Raw genomic sequence first — 14610 nt, 5'->3', positions numbered from 1 at the left:
ACGAATGCTTGAGAAAAAGAAGGGCGATGATATTTTCACCCCGCTGCAGTACGCATTCGCCCCACTTGTAACATGATTTGACGTCAAAAAGCGTTAAAATTGCCCTCTGTTCACGTTATCAGGGGGGCGAATGAGTGCTGCAGAGGGGCTGAAAATATCATGACCAAAAGAAACCAAAAAACGGACTCTTGACTCCGAATTAGACTGAGGAACAAGAGAGACCCTTCCAATACTAACCAAATCTCCACCCCTCTCATGAATCGCTGACGTGTACGGTCAAGATTCAATTTAATCGGACCTTAGATCTACCTTTAATTAATTTATAATTTCTCTCTATTTTTCTTTCTACATATGTAGGTCTCTCTGCCTTTCCCTTTTTTATGTTCTTCATCTTGTTTTTTTTCAATCTCCTCATTCGAGTTCCATCTCAGCCCGTCTCTCTGCTGATTTTTCTCATAAAAAAGAGTTTTTCTCTGCTATTTAATCCTCACAATCGATTCTTTGCAGAAAGACCTTCAAAAGGAGCCTAGTCTTTCTGAAATCGGTGGTTTCTGCAAATAAAATCGCTTATAATACCTTTCAGATCTATGAAGGAACCTTTTTAATGGCGGATTTGTGACATATTAACGATATTTTCACAAAATCTTAAGTTTTTAGGTTCGAAATTGTCTGATATTATTCAGATCAACGATTTCTGACTATATTATATATTGTTTGACCTAGATCCCTGATTAAACCCTACTTTAACGAAAGATTTCTGATCTATTACGGATCCTTGCGTGAGATCCTTAAGATTTTTTTAGGTTCTAAAAGTGTAGAAGTTGAACTTATGCTCGTAGCAGAATCTAATCGCTTTTTTTCAAACCCTAACGAGGCGAAAACCCTAAATCGGATGGCGAATAACGGATCTCTGATTGAGGATATTGAGGAGGGGGAGATCTCAGATGATTCAGCGTCTTCAGTTGTGGAGATTAGTGAGTGTGATTTTAAAAAGGATGATAGGGTTTCCAGATCGAAAGGTGGGAATTCTAGGGTTTGGGTACAGTTCCCGCATTATACGCCTGATCTGTATAATCTTGCATGGGCACAAGCTGTGCAGAATAAGCCTTTGTCTGATATTTTGGTGAGGAGGGATTTTGGATCTGAAGAGAGATCTAATTCATCGAAGAGTGTTTTGGTAAATAGTAGAGATGATAGTAAGAAGGGTTTGAATGTGAAGGAGATATGTCCTGTATTGATTGATGATAGTGGCGATGAGCTTGATGATAAAGTTGAGGGTGTTGGTGTAGTTGAAAAGGGGGAATTGGAGGAAGGGGAGATTGATTTGGATGATGAACTAGTTGAAACTTCTAAAGAAGAAGTTATAACTGTACAAGATGATTTGCCTCCGATTAAATCGAATGAGGAGGAATTTGAGAAGCGAGTAAACTCCATTACTGAAGTTTTAAAGACTGTAACTGAGAAAGAAGCGGAGAAGTAAGTTTGTGATTGCTTAATTCAGATATTGGGTTATTCTGTTGTGGGTTCTTGAACCATAACGAAAATGGCCTGATCTTGAACCTCACTTTTGTTTTGATGATAACAAAACAAAAGTAGTTTTGAATTATTGGTGGAGTGATCAATCCTGTTGACTTTTTCGGTTTATTTGTTGTAGATCCTTTCACGACGTTTGTTCCCGAATTCAGACATCAATGGAGAATGTGCAGCTAATGATTTTGGAGAATCGTATTCGGGCTGTAGATGCTCTGGTTGAGCAGACATTTACAGGGATTCAAACTGTTCATTCGGTAAGATAAGCTAAAATATTTAAGAATTTATTATGCATTTCAAACCTAACTTTCAATGTTAAGAATTTTGAATGTTGTTTTTCCAGTTCTGGTGTAAATGCTTAAACGGGTTTTGTTGTAGGTGTTTTGTGATGCAAGCTCAAAGCAACGAGAACATGATAAGGACACGCTATTGAGGTTTGTTTTTAGCTTGTCACATTGTTATTTATGAATTCTATTGCCTCAGTTTGATGAGTTATTCCTTATTTGCCATCTGCTATTGCAGGTTGCTCTCTCATGTAAAGAGCCAGGATCCTGCTATTTTTTCGCCTGAGCAAATGAAAGAGGTCTGATTTTATTTTAGTTGAGTAAATTGATGGAATGTTTTTTGAATTGTGTGGATTAATTGGCTGTTTTCCTATAACAGATTGAGACCATGATAGGTGGTGTGGAAAAAGATAAAGAGATATATGCCACTGTTGGAGCTAATTCCAGTGAGTATGTCATTTTGGATGAGAATTCTGGTAATGGTTTGATTACAACACAGAATTATTCAGAGCCAGTGCCAGTTGACTCTGGTGCTGCAAAATATATAAAAAATGGTTCAGAGGCATTAAAAATAGAACTATCCTTCAGCTCGAAAGGCAGGGGAGACTTTGGTCCATTGCTTGATCTTCATGCAGATCATGATGAAGGTAGCCTTCCTTCGCCCACACGTGAGAACCCATCATCTTTGCTTGCACGTAAACCACAGGCTGCTGGAGATGGGGTGGATAGAACCCATGTAGCCACTGGCAGGCTAGAAGAAACTAATGATGCTGCATTGCATCCCTATGTAACAGATGAAGGAAGCCTTCCTTCGCCCACACGTGAGAACCCACCATCTAGGCTTGCACTTAAACCACAGGCTGCTGGAGATGGGGTGGTTAGAGCTCATGTAGCCACTGGCAGGCTAGAAGAAACTGATGATGCTGTATTGCATCCCTATGTAACGGATGCCCTCAAAGCTGTTTCCAGCTATCAGCAGAAATTTGGTCGATCTTCGTTTCTTTCGAGTTACAGACTACCAAGCCCAACTCCATCAGAGGAGGGTGAAAATGAGGATGGGGATTCTCATGAAGAAGTTTCTAGTTCTTCTGCTGTTGGTAATGTTGGAACAGTGAATTCATCCATTCTATTTCAGCCTTCTGTATCTACTAGTGTCCATATGGATGGCCTGATTGGACCAGGTCAGGTAGCTGGTAAAACAGTTGCGCAGTTGAGTACGACACCGAATTCTATTTTGAAAGCTTCAACAAAGAGTAGAGATCCAAGGCTTAGGTTTGCCAACTCTGACCTGGGTGCTTATGACGTCAACAAACGCCCTCTCTTTGTCGGGGGAATGACGAATTCTAGGAAGCACAGGGTTGAAGAGACTGGGCTTGATGATCCCACCTTGAAAAGGCAAAAAAATGGGTTAACAGATGCTAGAGTTTCTAGAGATCTGCCATTGATATCAGGAAAGGGCGGGCGGTTAGAGGACAGCAGTATCCCCGGACCTCAACCACCCAATAAGGACCGAATAGCAGAAAACATGGAAATTGATACCCAAAAATTGGAAAATGGAGAAGTTGTTTCTGAGAAAAGATTGGATACTAGTGCTAACTTTAGAGTGTCAAATGGTGGAAGCATGCATATGCCAGTGGCAGCAGGTACTGGGCCTGCGGTTTCGTTGCCTTCTTTATTGAAGGACATTGCTGTAAACCCAACCATACTTATGCATCTGATTATGGAGCAACAGAGATTAGCATCAGAAGCTCGGCAAAATCCTGCCGATATGGCTCAACAACTCCTGCCCCCTTCCAGTTCGAACATATTATCTGGATCAGTTTCCTCAGGAAATGTTGCTTCTTCAAAGCCCTCAGAACTAGAGCAAAGACCAGCAGGAAATCCTCAGACATCAGTCCAAACAGCTTCAACGGTGAGCCCTTTCATGCATGTTCCGAATGTTGATTTTTGTAGTTCTATTAAAGTGCATGTACTTAGCTTTCGTTATCGGTCGAGGATCGTCGGCGTGATCAGTCAACGCGACTTGTTTGTGTGTGGTCTGTGATGAATGCGCGGGCGTACCGGTCTTAGAAAACTCACCGAAATTCAATTCGAGGACTCGATGACCGAATTTTTCGTCTCCAAGCATTGGATTTCAGGCGATTGAGAATATGGGAACGCCACTTCTTCCTTGGGCTTTAATGCCTTTACATAGATGGAAATGACTTTTTTCCGAATGACACGGCGCCAAATTTGGATGTTGACACACGCAGAATGTGAACGACACGTTGACACATGCATAATGTGAACGACTCGCTCTGAACGCCGATGCGCTCAAAATGCAAACGGCGTTGTTGATTCACGTAGAATGTAAACGACTCTCATGATCGACAGGATATCCAATTAACCTACTAATAAAACAACATGAACAAATGCCAATGTGATGAATAGGGAATTAAAGAGAAATGCTCACCTGATACATGTTTTGTCAATTCAATTGGACAAGCTACAACTACAAAAAGTAAATAACACTGCAGAAAAAGTAAACGATAACTGATAAATGCTAAGACATGTTTTGTGTTGGTTCTGGGACCTCTTCCTCTGAGGCAGTCTTTTCTTTTTATAGTTTTTCATCAGTAACGGCTCTCCACTGTCCTATGTTCTGAGAGAGGGAACTCCTAATAATCCTCCACTTCAAGCTCCAATCTTCACATGTTCCATTGTTTCAAGATGACTGTTGCCCCCATCTTCTAGAAAATGATAGCTGTGGCATTACTCCTTTGACCTTGTTTGACCAGGTTATCAATCGGCAACTCAGTCTTTCGTGACCAATTCTAAATTAAAAAACAAGTGTGAACAACTTTTATTTCCTTCCCTTTCTCCCAAGTACAAGTTGTTTTCCTTTTTCTCGTAGATAAAAAAATTACATCTTGCCCTTGTTTTCTTCATAGTTATAAAACTCCCCCGCATCATTGTGGACTCTCCCGAGTGACTCCCTTTGACGTTCGCCGTGTTCTGTTTTTTGCCTTACAGAGTCAATAAAAACTCCTTTGACTCTCCTGACATATGACTTCGTCAACCGAGTACTCGACTGCATCGTGCCAAATCGACTAGGATTTTCTTCAGCCGTGTTCCGCCCTGTATCCGCATTTTTAAACACTGGTTTTCCTTGTTGCTCCTGCATCTAGAAACTGGCATTTTGGATCATTTTGTTGCTTTCAAAAGCATATCCAGCCCAATTACATGCTTCTGGAAGGACTAATGAGTAAAAAACATTTATGTTTGTTTCACAATATTGCTATAAAATTCTAACCTCAATGCATTCTTGGGGATATCGTCAGTATTGTATGCTTACATCTTGCTTGTCTGGTCAGATGGAATTAGGAGGTTTTATCTGAAGAAAAATGATCTTCTCAGGTTTATTGAATGTCGGGTTATTTCTTTAACTGTCTGATCAAATCAACTTTCTTTACAGTCTTTTTATTTGCTCATTTTTTCCATGAGACTACTGAATAATGATCTATCAATTTATTTAGCTAAGGATGGTGTCAGTTCATTCAGATTTGTGTATAGGGCAATCTCTGCTTGTTGTGTAGTTTTTGTTTTGAACGTAGTTTGCAGAACTTTATTATTATGGACACGGATATTTATAATGTCAATAGTTGTGATGCCTATGATGTAAAACTCTCAGCACAGATGGGTATTAATAATGTCATAGTTTTCAATGCCCATGTTGTAAACATCTTGACAAAGAAATTATGCTTGTGCTACATCTCTTGGAAATTTGGCAAGGGCCTATTTCTTATCAGTTTCACAGTTTAATGATGTGATTATTTATCACATTTTTATACTTATACACAAAACATTTTTTCTACTTACCCACAGAATACTCAGAGTGAACGGGGGAGAGTTCGCATGAAACCACGTGACCCTCGTCGTATTCTACACAATAATATTGCTCAAAAATGTGAGAGCACGGTATCTGATCAGTTCAAATCAAATGGAGCCCTTTCATCAAGTGTTCAGGGTAGCAAGGACAATTTAAAAGTCCGAGAACAAAACGATTTGGCAGTGATGAGTTGTTTGCCTTTACAATCCGCCCCCTTGCCCGATATTGCCCCACAGTTCACTAAAAATCTCAAGAATATTGCTGATCTTTTCTCTTCTTCACAAGTGATCCAAAATGTATCCCAACCAGTACTGAGCACGACTGATTCTAGGGTTGTTATTGATCCAAATGCTCCACAAATTGGGACTGTTTTGACCTGCGAAGAAGGCACTATGGCTCCCTCACAACAACAGAACCCATGGGGAGATGATTTAGAGCATCTATTTGAAGGCTATGATGACCAGCAGAAAGCTGCTATCCAAAGAGAGAGGGCAAGAAGGATAGAGGAGCAGAACAAAATGTTTGCTTCCAGGAAGCTCTGCCTTGTCTTGGATTTGGATCACACTCTTCTTAATTCAGCCAAGGTATATGTTCTATTTAAAATAAACAATTACAAGTAATTTACAAATTAGGCACTGTTCGTTTCAGATTATGATAGCCAATCGCAAGTCCAAAACCTATTATTGGACTCAAAATTACATTTAAATTTTACTCCAATAATAGGTTTAGGGCTGTCAATCGGTTGTCATAATCTGAAACGAACAGGGCCTTAGTGTCTGCACCATACATTAAATTCATTCATTTGTATCATCCTGCCTTGTTTAGTTCGTAGAAGTAGATCACGTTCACGCGGAGATCTTGAGGAAGAAGGAAGAACAAGATCGAGAGAAATCACACAGGCATCTATTCCGCTTTACACATATGGGAATGTGGACTAAATTACGGCCAGGAGTTTGGAATTTTCTTGAGAAGGTAGATTTTTTCGTAAGAAAGTCTCTTTTAAGTTTTCAAATGCCCAAAAGAGCATGGATCTATTGACCAGTGATTGTACTATCGATCATGATCATGCATGTTACATGCAATAATTGTTACACAAAAATGCTGGTCATTCTTTCAGTTTTCTGAACATCTCATCTCTTTCTGCTGTTGTAGGCTAGTAAGCTTTATGAACTGCATCTCTACACAATGGGGAACAAGTTATATGCTACTGAGATGGCAAAAGTGCTCGATCCCACTGGAGCCTTGTTTGCGGGGCGAGTAATTTCGAGAGGAGACGATGGTGATCCCTTTGATGGTGATGAAAGGGTGCCCAAAAGCAAAGATTTAGAAGGGGTTTTGGGTATGGAATCAGCTGTGGTGATTATAGATGATTCTGTTCGGGTCTGGCCACATAACAAACACAACTTGATAGTTGTAGAGAGGTGCTCCCAACACTAAACATCTTCACTTCTTTAGTACCCAGTAAAACTCTTGCGACCTTCAAATTTTCATGAATGATCTGCTGCAGGTACACTTACTTTCCCTGTAGTAGACGACAGTTTGGGCTTCCTGGGCCTTCATTACTTGAAATTGATCACGATGAGAGGCCAGAAGATGGGACCCTAGCATCCTCTTTGGCTGTACGAATCTGTTTTTAATATAGATCCTCTTTAAACAAGCCCACTAAATTATCAGCTTCTAATATTGTTTTCTGCCCCTAAAACAGGTTATTGAGAAATTACACCAGATCTTTTTCTCGCACCGATCTTTAAACGATGTTGATGTTAGAAACATCCTCGCCTCTGAGCAGAGAAAGATTCTATCTGGATGCCGAATAGTTTTTAGTCGGATTTTCCCGGTGGGAGAAGCCAACCCTCATCTACATCCCCTATGGCAAACCGCTGAGCAATTCGGTGCAATTTGCACCAATCAGTTAGACGATCAGGTTACTCATGTAGTCGCTAATTCTCTTGGAACCGACAAGGTATTCACATCGCCTCTACCAAATAGAATTCCTTCACATTCATCTTCTAACTTCTAAGCACTAAATTTCTTTGTTATTGCTGGATTCAGGTGAATTGGGCTCTATCCACAGGAAAATTCGTCGTACATCCTGGCTGGTAAGAATCATTTACACATTCTTAAATTCATTCTAATAGATACTGTTTATTCATGAAGCAGAACATCTCTTTTGTTTTAACAGGGTGGAAGCTTCAGCTCTGTTGTATCGGAGGGTGAATGAGCGCGACTTTGCCGTTAAATAATAACCTATTTTGGTCCTCACAAACTAAAAAATGATGACCCCGCAACTCGGATTAACTGAGAAAAGATGAACTGGGTGGGGATTGGATAGGATTGAAAAGCTTAAATCTGCAGCATAGCCTCAGTCCTTGCCAATCTCCGGCCTTGTTTGTCTGCTGCTTTTTTCATGCTCAGCCCAACGAGAAAGATGGATTCCTATGAGAACACCTGGAGCAGGTTTTGCCCCTCTCCTGGTTAAATCATATGATTTGGAGAGGTAATTTGAGGAGAGAGGAGAGAAAGAAGAGAGAGAGAGAGAGACCTTGAAGAGGGGGTGTCGGGGTTGGAAGAATCTTTCAACAGGGTTAAAAAGCCTCAAAGTTTAAATTTATAAACTGTTATAATATTTGCAGAGAATGAGTTATTACATAGGAAAAAAAAAGCAACCCAAAAAATGTAAGGTTTGAATATATTCGAAAGGGTGAATAACAGCTGAAGTAGAATGAGAATATCCATCTGAGAGTTTTTAAGTAAAAGGAAAAAAACTCGAAGGCTTTCAATGAAATTGTATTCAATTTGTTTTTTTTTTTTTGTAAGTGAAGATAAAATCGAAAGTGAAAAAAAGGAAGATGAATACAATCCAAAGTGTTTTAGTAGATGGAGTCCACATGGGGCAAGGAGAACCGTTGATGGTTCTTCCCAAGAACTTGCCCATCTCCTTAAGGTATATTTGTTTCTTATAAAGTTCTTATATGATGTCAACCTGCATGAATTTTTGAAAGTATGGTGGGGCCCACCTTTTTCACAGATCCAAACCATTCATTTGATGAGCCTATCGCAAATAGGCTGACCCAAAATTCATCTCCATATGATGATCCTAGCCCCTTATCAGAGATTGCTCAATATAGAAACCTTTACTAATCTGAGGGCCAGGATTATCCTATGTAGATGGTGTTTTCCAACTAATGAATGGTTTGGGTTTGCAGCAGCAACAGCAAAACTGCATATTGGTCATTCTAATTTTGTTAGGAGATTTGTGAACTTTAATTTCTTCTTTCCAGTCTGGGAAACCCACAACTGTTTAGAAAAAAAAAGGTCTAATTATATGCAGGAAGGAACAGTTTGTTCTGTCAATTTCCTTTGAACGGGTGGGATTTAAAGACCCCAAACTCCCAAACGTATTTGGAAAGAACGCGGAAAACGTCACACTATTTCACTTCCACCTTTGCAGTTAAAGCGCCTAGAAATTTTGCTCGAAAAATTCCATGGAGGTTTACAAAAGAAATGGTCTAATTTTGGTCGAAAAATTCCAAGGAGGTTTACAAAAGAAATGGTCTAATTTTGCTCCTGTTTGAACGTCAGTTTGTTCTGATAATTTCCCTTGAACAGGTGGGATTTGAAGACCCCAAACGTATTTAAATTTGAAAAGAACAAGAAAAACATCACACTATTTCACTTCCACCTTTGCAATTAACGGTGTTTTTGACAACTATTCTTTTATGGGATTTCCTCCCTTTTTAGGGGTGGAAAGCCAAAAAAATCTCAAAAATCTTGTTCGGCTGCGTGACCTGCTACGGTCCATTTCCAAAATTTCTCCTACTTTTTCGACTAAAAAATAGGATTCTTTGAAGTGATAAATAACCGTTTCTAAAGTTTCTCATCACTCCGTTTCGGCCCTATTCTTTAGGCGAGAATGAGAAGTGTTGCCTAACATGCCCTAACTCACCAAGAAATTTTGCTCGAAAAATTCCTTTGAGTTTTACAAAAGAGTACGAAAATAGAGGGTTCACCCGGTATTTTGTAAAAACGAGAAAAATTGGAGGGAAATGTTTTCAGCACTACTGTATTTTGATTTGATGAGGGCACTCCTCACTTTATTAAAAATACTGTATGGCCCCCCCATATGATGATCCAAACCGTCCATTAGATGGGCTACAGCCTAAATAGCTTGTGCCCTAAAAATCATTTCCATAGGTTGATTCTAACCCTCCGATTTATAGAGGGTTAGGATCAACTTTCTAACATTCAGATCGGAGGGTTAGGATCAACCTATGGAAATGATTTTTGGGGCACAACCTATTTAGGCTGTGGCCCATCTAATGGACGGTTTGGATCATCCTATGGAGCGGGCCATACCGTACTTTTAATAAAGTGAGAGTGCCCTCATCAAAATACAGTGTGGAAGGAACGCCAGAATGATGGCTAAGCGACCAAGTCAAGTATAATTTACAAACTTTGACCCATAAAAATTCTATATTCAGGTAAACCAAATGACTGAAATTTCTGCGGTTTTTTTTTCACAGGAATCTTCTTGGAAGGTCAAACATTATGTACGAAATTTCTACCATGAAAGTGACCTGGATTTTTTTTTTTTGGGGAAATGAAACCTATGTAGACACATCCACAGAAGTCTCGTCTTAATGTTTACTTCTGAACGAGGATTTAAATTTCGGTCCTCACTGAAATGGAAATTTTGGCAGAAATTCGGTAAAGGCGCTCGAAATGTCAGCTTTTGGGGCTGAAATTTTGGCCGAAATTTCAGTAATTTCGGCTGAAAATCTGTAAAGCAATAAAAAATTAATATTTTATCAAAAATTTCACCGAAATTTCCAAAAATTCAACTGAAATCTGAAATTTGGTAAATTTCGGTTTTGGTCCTGACCGAAATCCGAAATTTAAAACCATGCTTCTGAAAGGCCAAATAGGCTACCGGTCGTCTTACTCTTTTTTTTTGTCCTCATAGCAAACCCACCTATTTCTAGGCATGATCGGTCATAAGATAAGAGACTAGATTATGAATCGTTTTGGACCTATTCAAAAGAGTTACATGCGTACTCGATAGGGTCGAGGAAAATACAAATAATGGAGTCCAAAACTAGGCGATTAATAGAAATCCCCTCCTACCAATGCCTATCCTAAAGGATGATTAGTCAAACTGGACCGAGTTGTGAAACAATGACCCAATTGGACTAGTTAAAAAAGTGGCGCATCATTGTCACCTGAGGCAAGGTGGATGACAACCCCCCTGGAAGAAAGGAGGACGTGTGAATAGTGGAGCCTGAGATAGGCGGTTACGAGTGGAGATCCCTCCATAAGAATCTAAGGTAAAAGGGAGCCATTACCGAAATACCCGAATATAGCTAAAAAATGAGACGATTGTCTCCAAGAAGAAGGTCCGAGAACTAAAATCAAACATGTCTTAGCATTTGTCTTTTTATCATTTACTTTTCGTGTACTGGGTTTTTTTTAAAACTTTTCGTAGCTGTAGCTTTTTAGATTAAGCAATGAATTCATCTTCCCAAGTGAGTTTTTCTCTTTAATTCAACTATCCCTTGCACTGATGTCTCGCTTTCGTTGTTCTGTTGGCCAGTTAGATTGAACGGCCTGTTGATCCTAAAAGTCGTTTGCCTTTTGAGTGCATCAGCGGTGTTTTTTGCATTCTGAGCGCATTGACGTTCTAATCACTATTCATTCACATTCTGAGCGTGCCGACTTGTCGTTCACATTCTGTGTGCGTCGACATCCCCACATTTAAGATTGCGTTTGTATTGTAAAAAGTCCTTTCCATTCATGTAAAGGCAGAGGCGCTCAAGGAAGTTGTTTCTCTCTTCTTCTCAATCGCCTGAAATCGAATCCCTAGAGATGAAAATGTTTCGGTTGTAGACCCTTCAAATTGAGTTTCCGATTCTTGCCTCCCAGGAGGCTAGCATGCCCGCGCATCTCACACCACACGCCCACACACACTACCTAAAGTCGGAATCGCGCACACACACACTACTTAAAGTTGGAACCGCGTACAAGTAGCAATAAGAGATTTGCGCAAAGTGAATATGAAATAAAAGTAATCGTGGTGCTAAGAAGCAAACCACGTTTTGGTGCAAACTCCAAGGATATGTGAGAGCACTCTCTTCACAAAAACTATGTTCAAAATCTCGTTCCCATGTTCAATCGTCCCTTTCTTCCTCTTGCGATTCATAAAAAAGAAAACTAAGCAAACAGCAACTTTTGACTAATAATAGAAATTACATGTAAAATAAAAAGGAAAAATAACAACTAGACTAATCTGGCAGCAGCTTGCCATCTATAAAGTAAGTATTCTTCTCCAAAAAATCAGCTAATTGACAGCAGCTTCTCATGATTGAAATAAAGCTTGCCTTCACCTATAGTAATGTATCCACATGGAATTTGGAATTCAGCCATTTGTCTCTTCATGTTTGGCATCCACCAATTACTTTCTATTTCAACAAGATCACATAATAGCAAACTTACAGAGAGGAATTTCTAATAATAAGGAACGGGTATTTGTGGGCCCTCTTTGGATGGTCCATTCATGCCATGTGGGCACTGATAAGATGACCATAGTCTCCTGCATCACTGATTCACTACCACAAGCTTACGCAACCACGAGCAATTTTTAGACCGAAGTGGGATGAGATTATTCTTTAAATTCTATCTTTTTTCCTCTGGCTAAAGTGGTTTTCCAAAGTGGAATAAAATGTAAAAAGCGTGTGATTGATACCTTGCATGCGTTATTTGCTGGAAATTCCTATCCTAAACTTGCTGGAAATCTACTATAGGGCCCATCAAATGAATGCTTTGGATCCCCAAAAATGTGGGCCCATCCTTGTTTTCTGCACTCGGGCACAGCTAAGCTATCTGCGCTCTAGAGCGCAGAAACAGTTTTCCAGTACAGGGAAAACTGGGGCTGTCTCAAGTAATAAAGGGTGAATATAATATATCCACAGCCTTTCCAAATTTCATTTTTGCCCACACAATTTCAGGTTTTGTGTATGCTTAGCCCGTTGGTCACTCGGGTGCGGGTCACGCGGGTTGCGGGTCAAAATGACCCGCATTCCTACGAGTTAGCAACCAGGTGACCCATACCCAGTGCGGGTAGGTCGTCGGGTCTACCCGCGGGTTACCCTCATTTTTTGCCAAAACAGTGTTTTTTTTTTTGGCGGTGATAAATTCATCCCCTTCTATGTATGACTTCACCCCCTAATTTTCAAAATGGACGGTACAGCCTACACCATAGGATGATCCAAACTGTCCATTTGATGGGCCACAACGTAAATACATTGTGCCCCAAAAATCGTTGCCATAGGATGATCCCAACCATCCGATCTATAGAAGTTTCCATATTGTGAGTCTCTCTTTAGATCGGAGGGTTAGGATCATCCAATGGTAATGATTTTTTGGCACAACCTATTTACATCATGGCCAATCAAATGCACGGTTTGGATCATCCTATGGTGTGGGCCGTACTGTCCATTTTGAAAAATACGGGGTGTATTCATGCTTAGTAATGCCCTCTTTTAAAATAAAAATATTAAAAAAAATCTAGAAAACCCGCGGGTTGACCCGACCCGACCCGACTCATGTTTTTGCTTGGGTGACCCACGGTTCGATTTTGACGGGTCAACCCGTGACCCCAAATTTGGGGGTGGGTTGGGTCGACCGCCGGGATGGGTCGCTTTTGCCAAGCTGCTTTTCCAGAGTTGAATAAACTGTCAAGCTCGTGATCGATGCCCTACATGCTTTGTCAGAAATTCCTATCCTCAGCTCTAAGAAAGAGACAATAAGGGAGGTTCAGAACCATGTTTTAATAATTGCACAAATGCATATCTTCTCTTTTCGTTTTTAACTGGCTTGTCAAGGGTGGATGGGAATGGTAATACCTATGACATGACAGCTCTTTAAATAATAAAAGTTACCATGTGCGTGCAAAGATCAAAACATGCTTGTGCTGATAACATTTCCCTATAATCATCTCACGGATAGGGGCGGCAACGGGGCGGGTCGGGGCCGGATGTTGGGGTCCCCTTCCCCTTCCCCTTCCCCACTGCGGGGAATTTTCCCCCTCCCCTTCCCCTTCCCCTCTGCGGGGATGGTGGGGAATCCCCCTCCCCTCCCCGCGGGGAATATCTAATCCCCTTCTCCTTCCCCTTCCCCTTCCCCTCCCCGCATCCTTCGGGGACAAAATCCCCGCCCCGCCCCCTCTTTGGAACCCAACCAAACCAGCAAACAGAGCTTCTTTCTTCTACGTCCATTACAGACAATATTGTGATGAATGCTATGATTCTATTCATGTGATCAACAAACAGATGGACAAAATCAGAAATGCATGGATGAGACAACAAACATAAATAACAACAGGACCTCATCTTTCAGCAATTTTCTGCATAAATTATGGAATGATAAATAGGAAATGAGCACCAGGATTACCTTCATTAACAGGCAGCCAATGTGCAAAAAGTAACTATTTCAGTAGTCACAATGAACTTTAAAAGTCCATAAGTGGGCGCTCACACACACAAAATAATGTTCATTAGTTCATTCTGTATAGCATGTTAACCCCCAGATGAGCATGAGAAATGAGAATGGAGAAGAGAACAAAATCAACAAATGACTTATTTTTTTAACTGCAATTCAGTCTAGTGCTGACATGAAACAAATTTCTAGTAGCTAAATTTTTCTTGTTGAAAATTAAAACTTGCAATCCAACCCTAAAATTCTGTTGGCACTACGATTTTTTGATAATTGCATACACTCAGCATCTCAGGCTCTCAGCTTGTCTTTATTATTTCAACATCTGTGAAAAGGTTATTATAGTTCCCAAAATGCTCTCAGAAGCTAATTAAAAGGAAAAGACAAGCTAAGTTTATGTTTGGGGGAATCTTGTAGCCGATCCACAGAGTTTCTAGTAGT

The 14610-nt window shown here is 40.3% G+C and overlaps 1 protein-coding gene across 1 annotated transcript; it reads left to right on the top strand.

Moving 5' to 3' along the window:
* The first annotated feature begins 378 nt into the window (after nt 1-378).
* Nucleotides 379-8558, top strand: CPL3 (C-terminal domain phosphatase-like 3). Its single transcript, XM_077371221.1, has 12 exons — nt 379-1476; nt 1655-1787; nt 1909-1964; nt 2053-2113; nt 2194-3726; nt 5679-6266; nt 6508-6654; nt 6835-7103; nt 7190-7301; nt 7388-7645; nt 7735-7781; nt 7865-8558. Exons 1-12 carry the CDS (start codon nt 830-832, stop codon nt 7923-7925), a joined length of 3912 nt encoding a protein of 1303 aa, XP_077227336.1. The 5' UTR covers nt 379-829; the 3' UTR covers nt 7926-8558.
* Nucleotides 8559-14610: the final 6052 nt, after the last annotated feature.

This window comes from Tasmannia lanceolata, unplaced genomic scaffold (assembly GCF_043159265.1).
Source record: "Tasmannia lanceolata isolate RefF3 unplaced genomic scaffold, GAP_Taslan_0.1 ptg000037l, whole genome shotgun sequence".
NCBI classification, from domain to species: domain Eukaryota; kingdom Viridiplantae; phylum Streptophyta; class Magnoliopsida; order Canellales; family Winteraceae; genus Tasmannia; species Tasmannia lanceolata.
The sequence above is the reverse complement of the archived record's forward strand: the minus strand, read 5'-3'. Positions and strand labels throughout refer to the sequence as shown.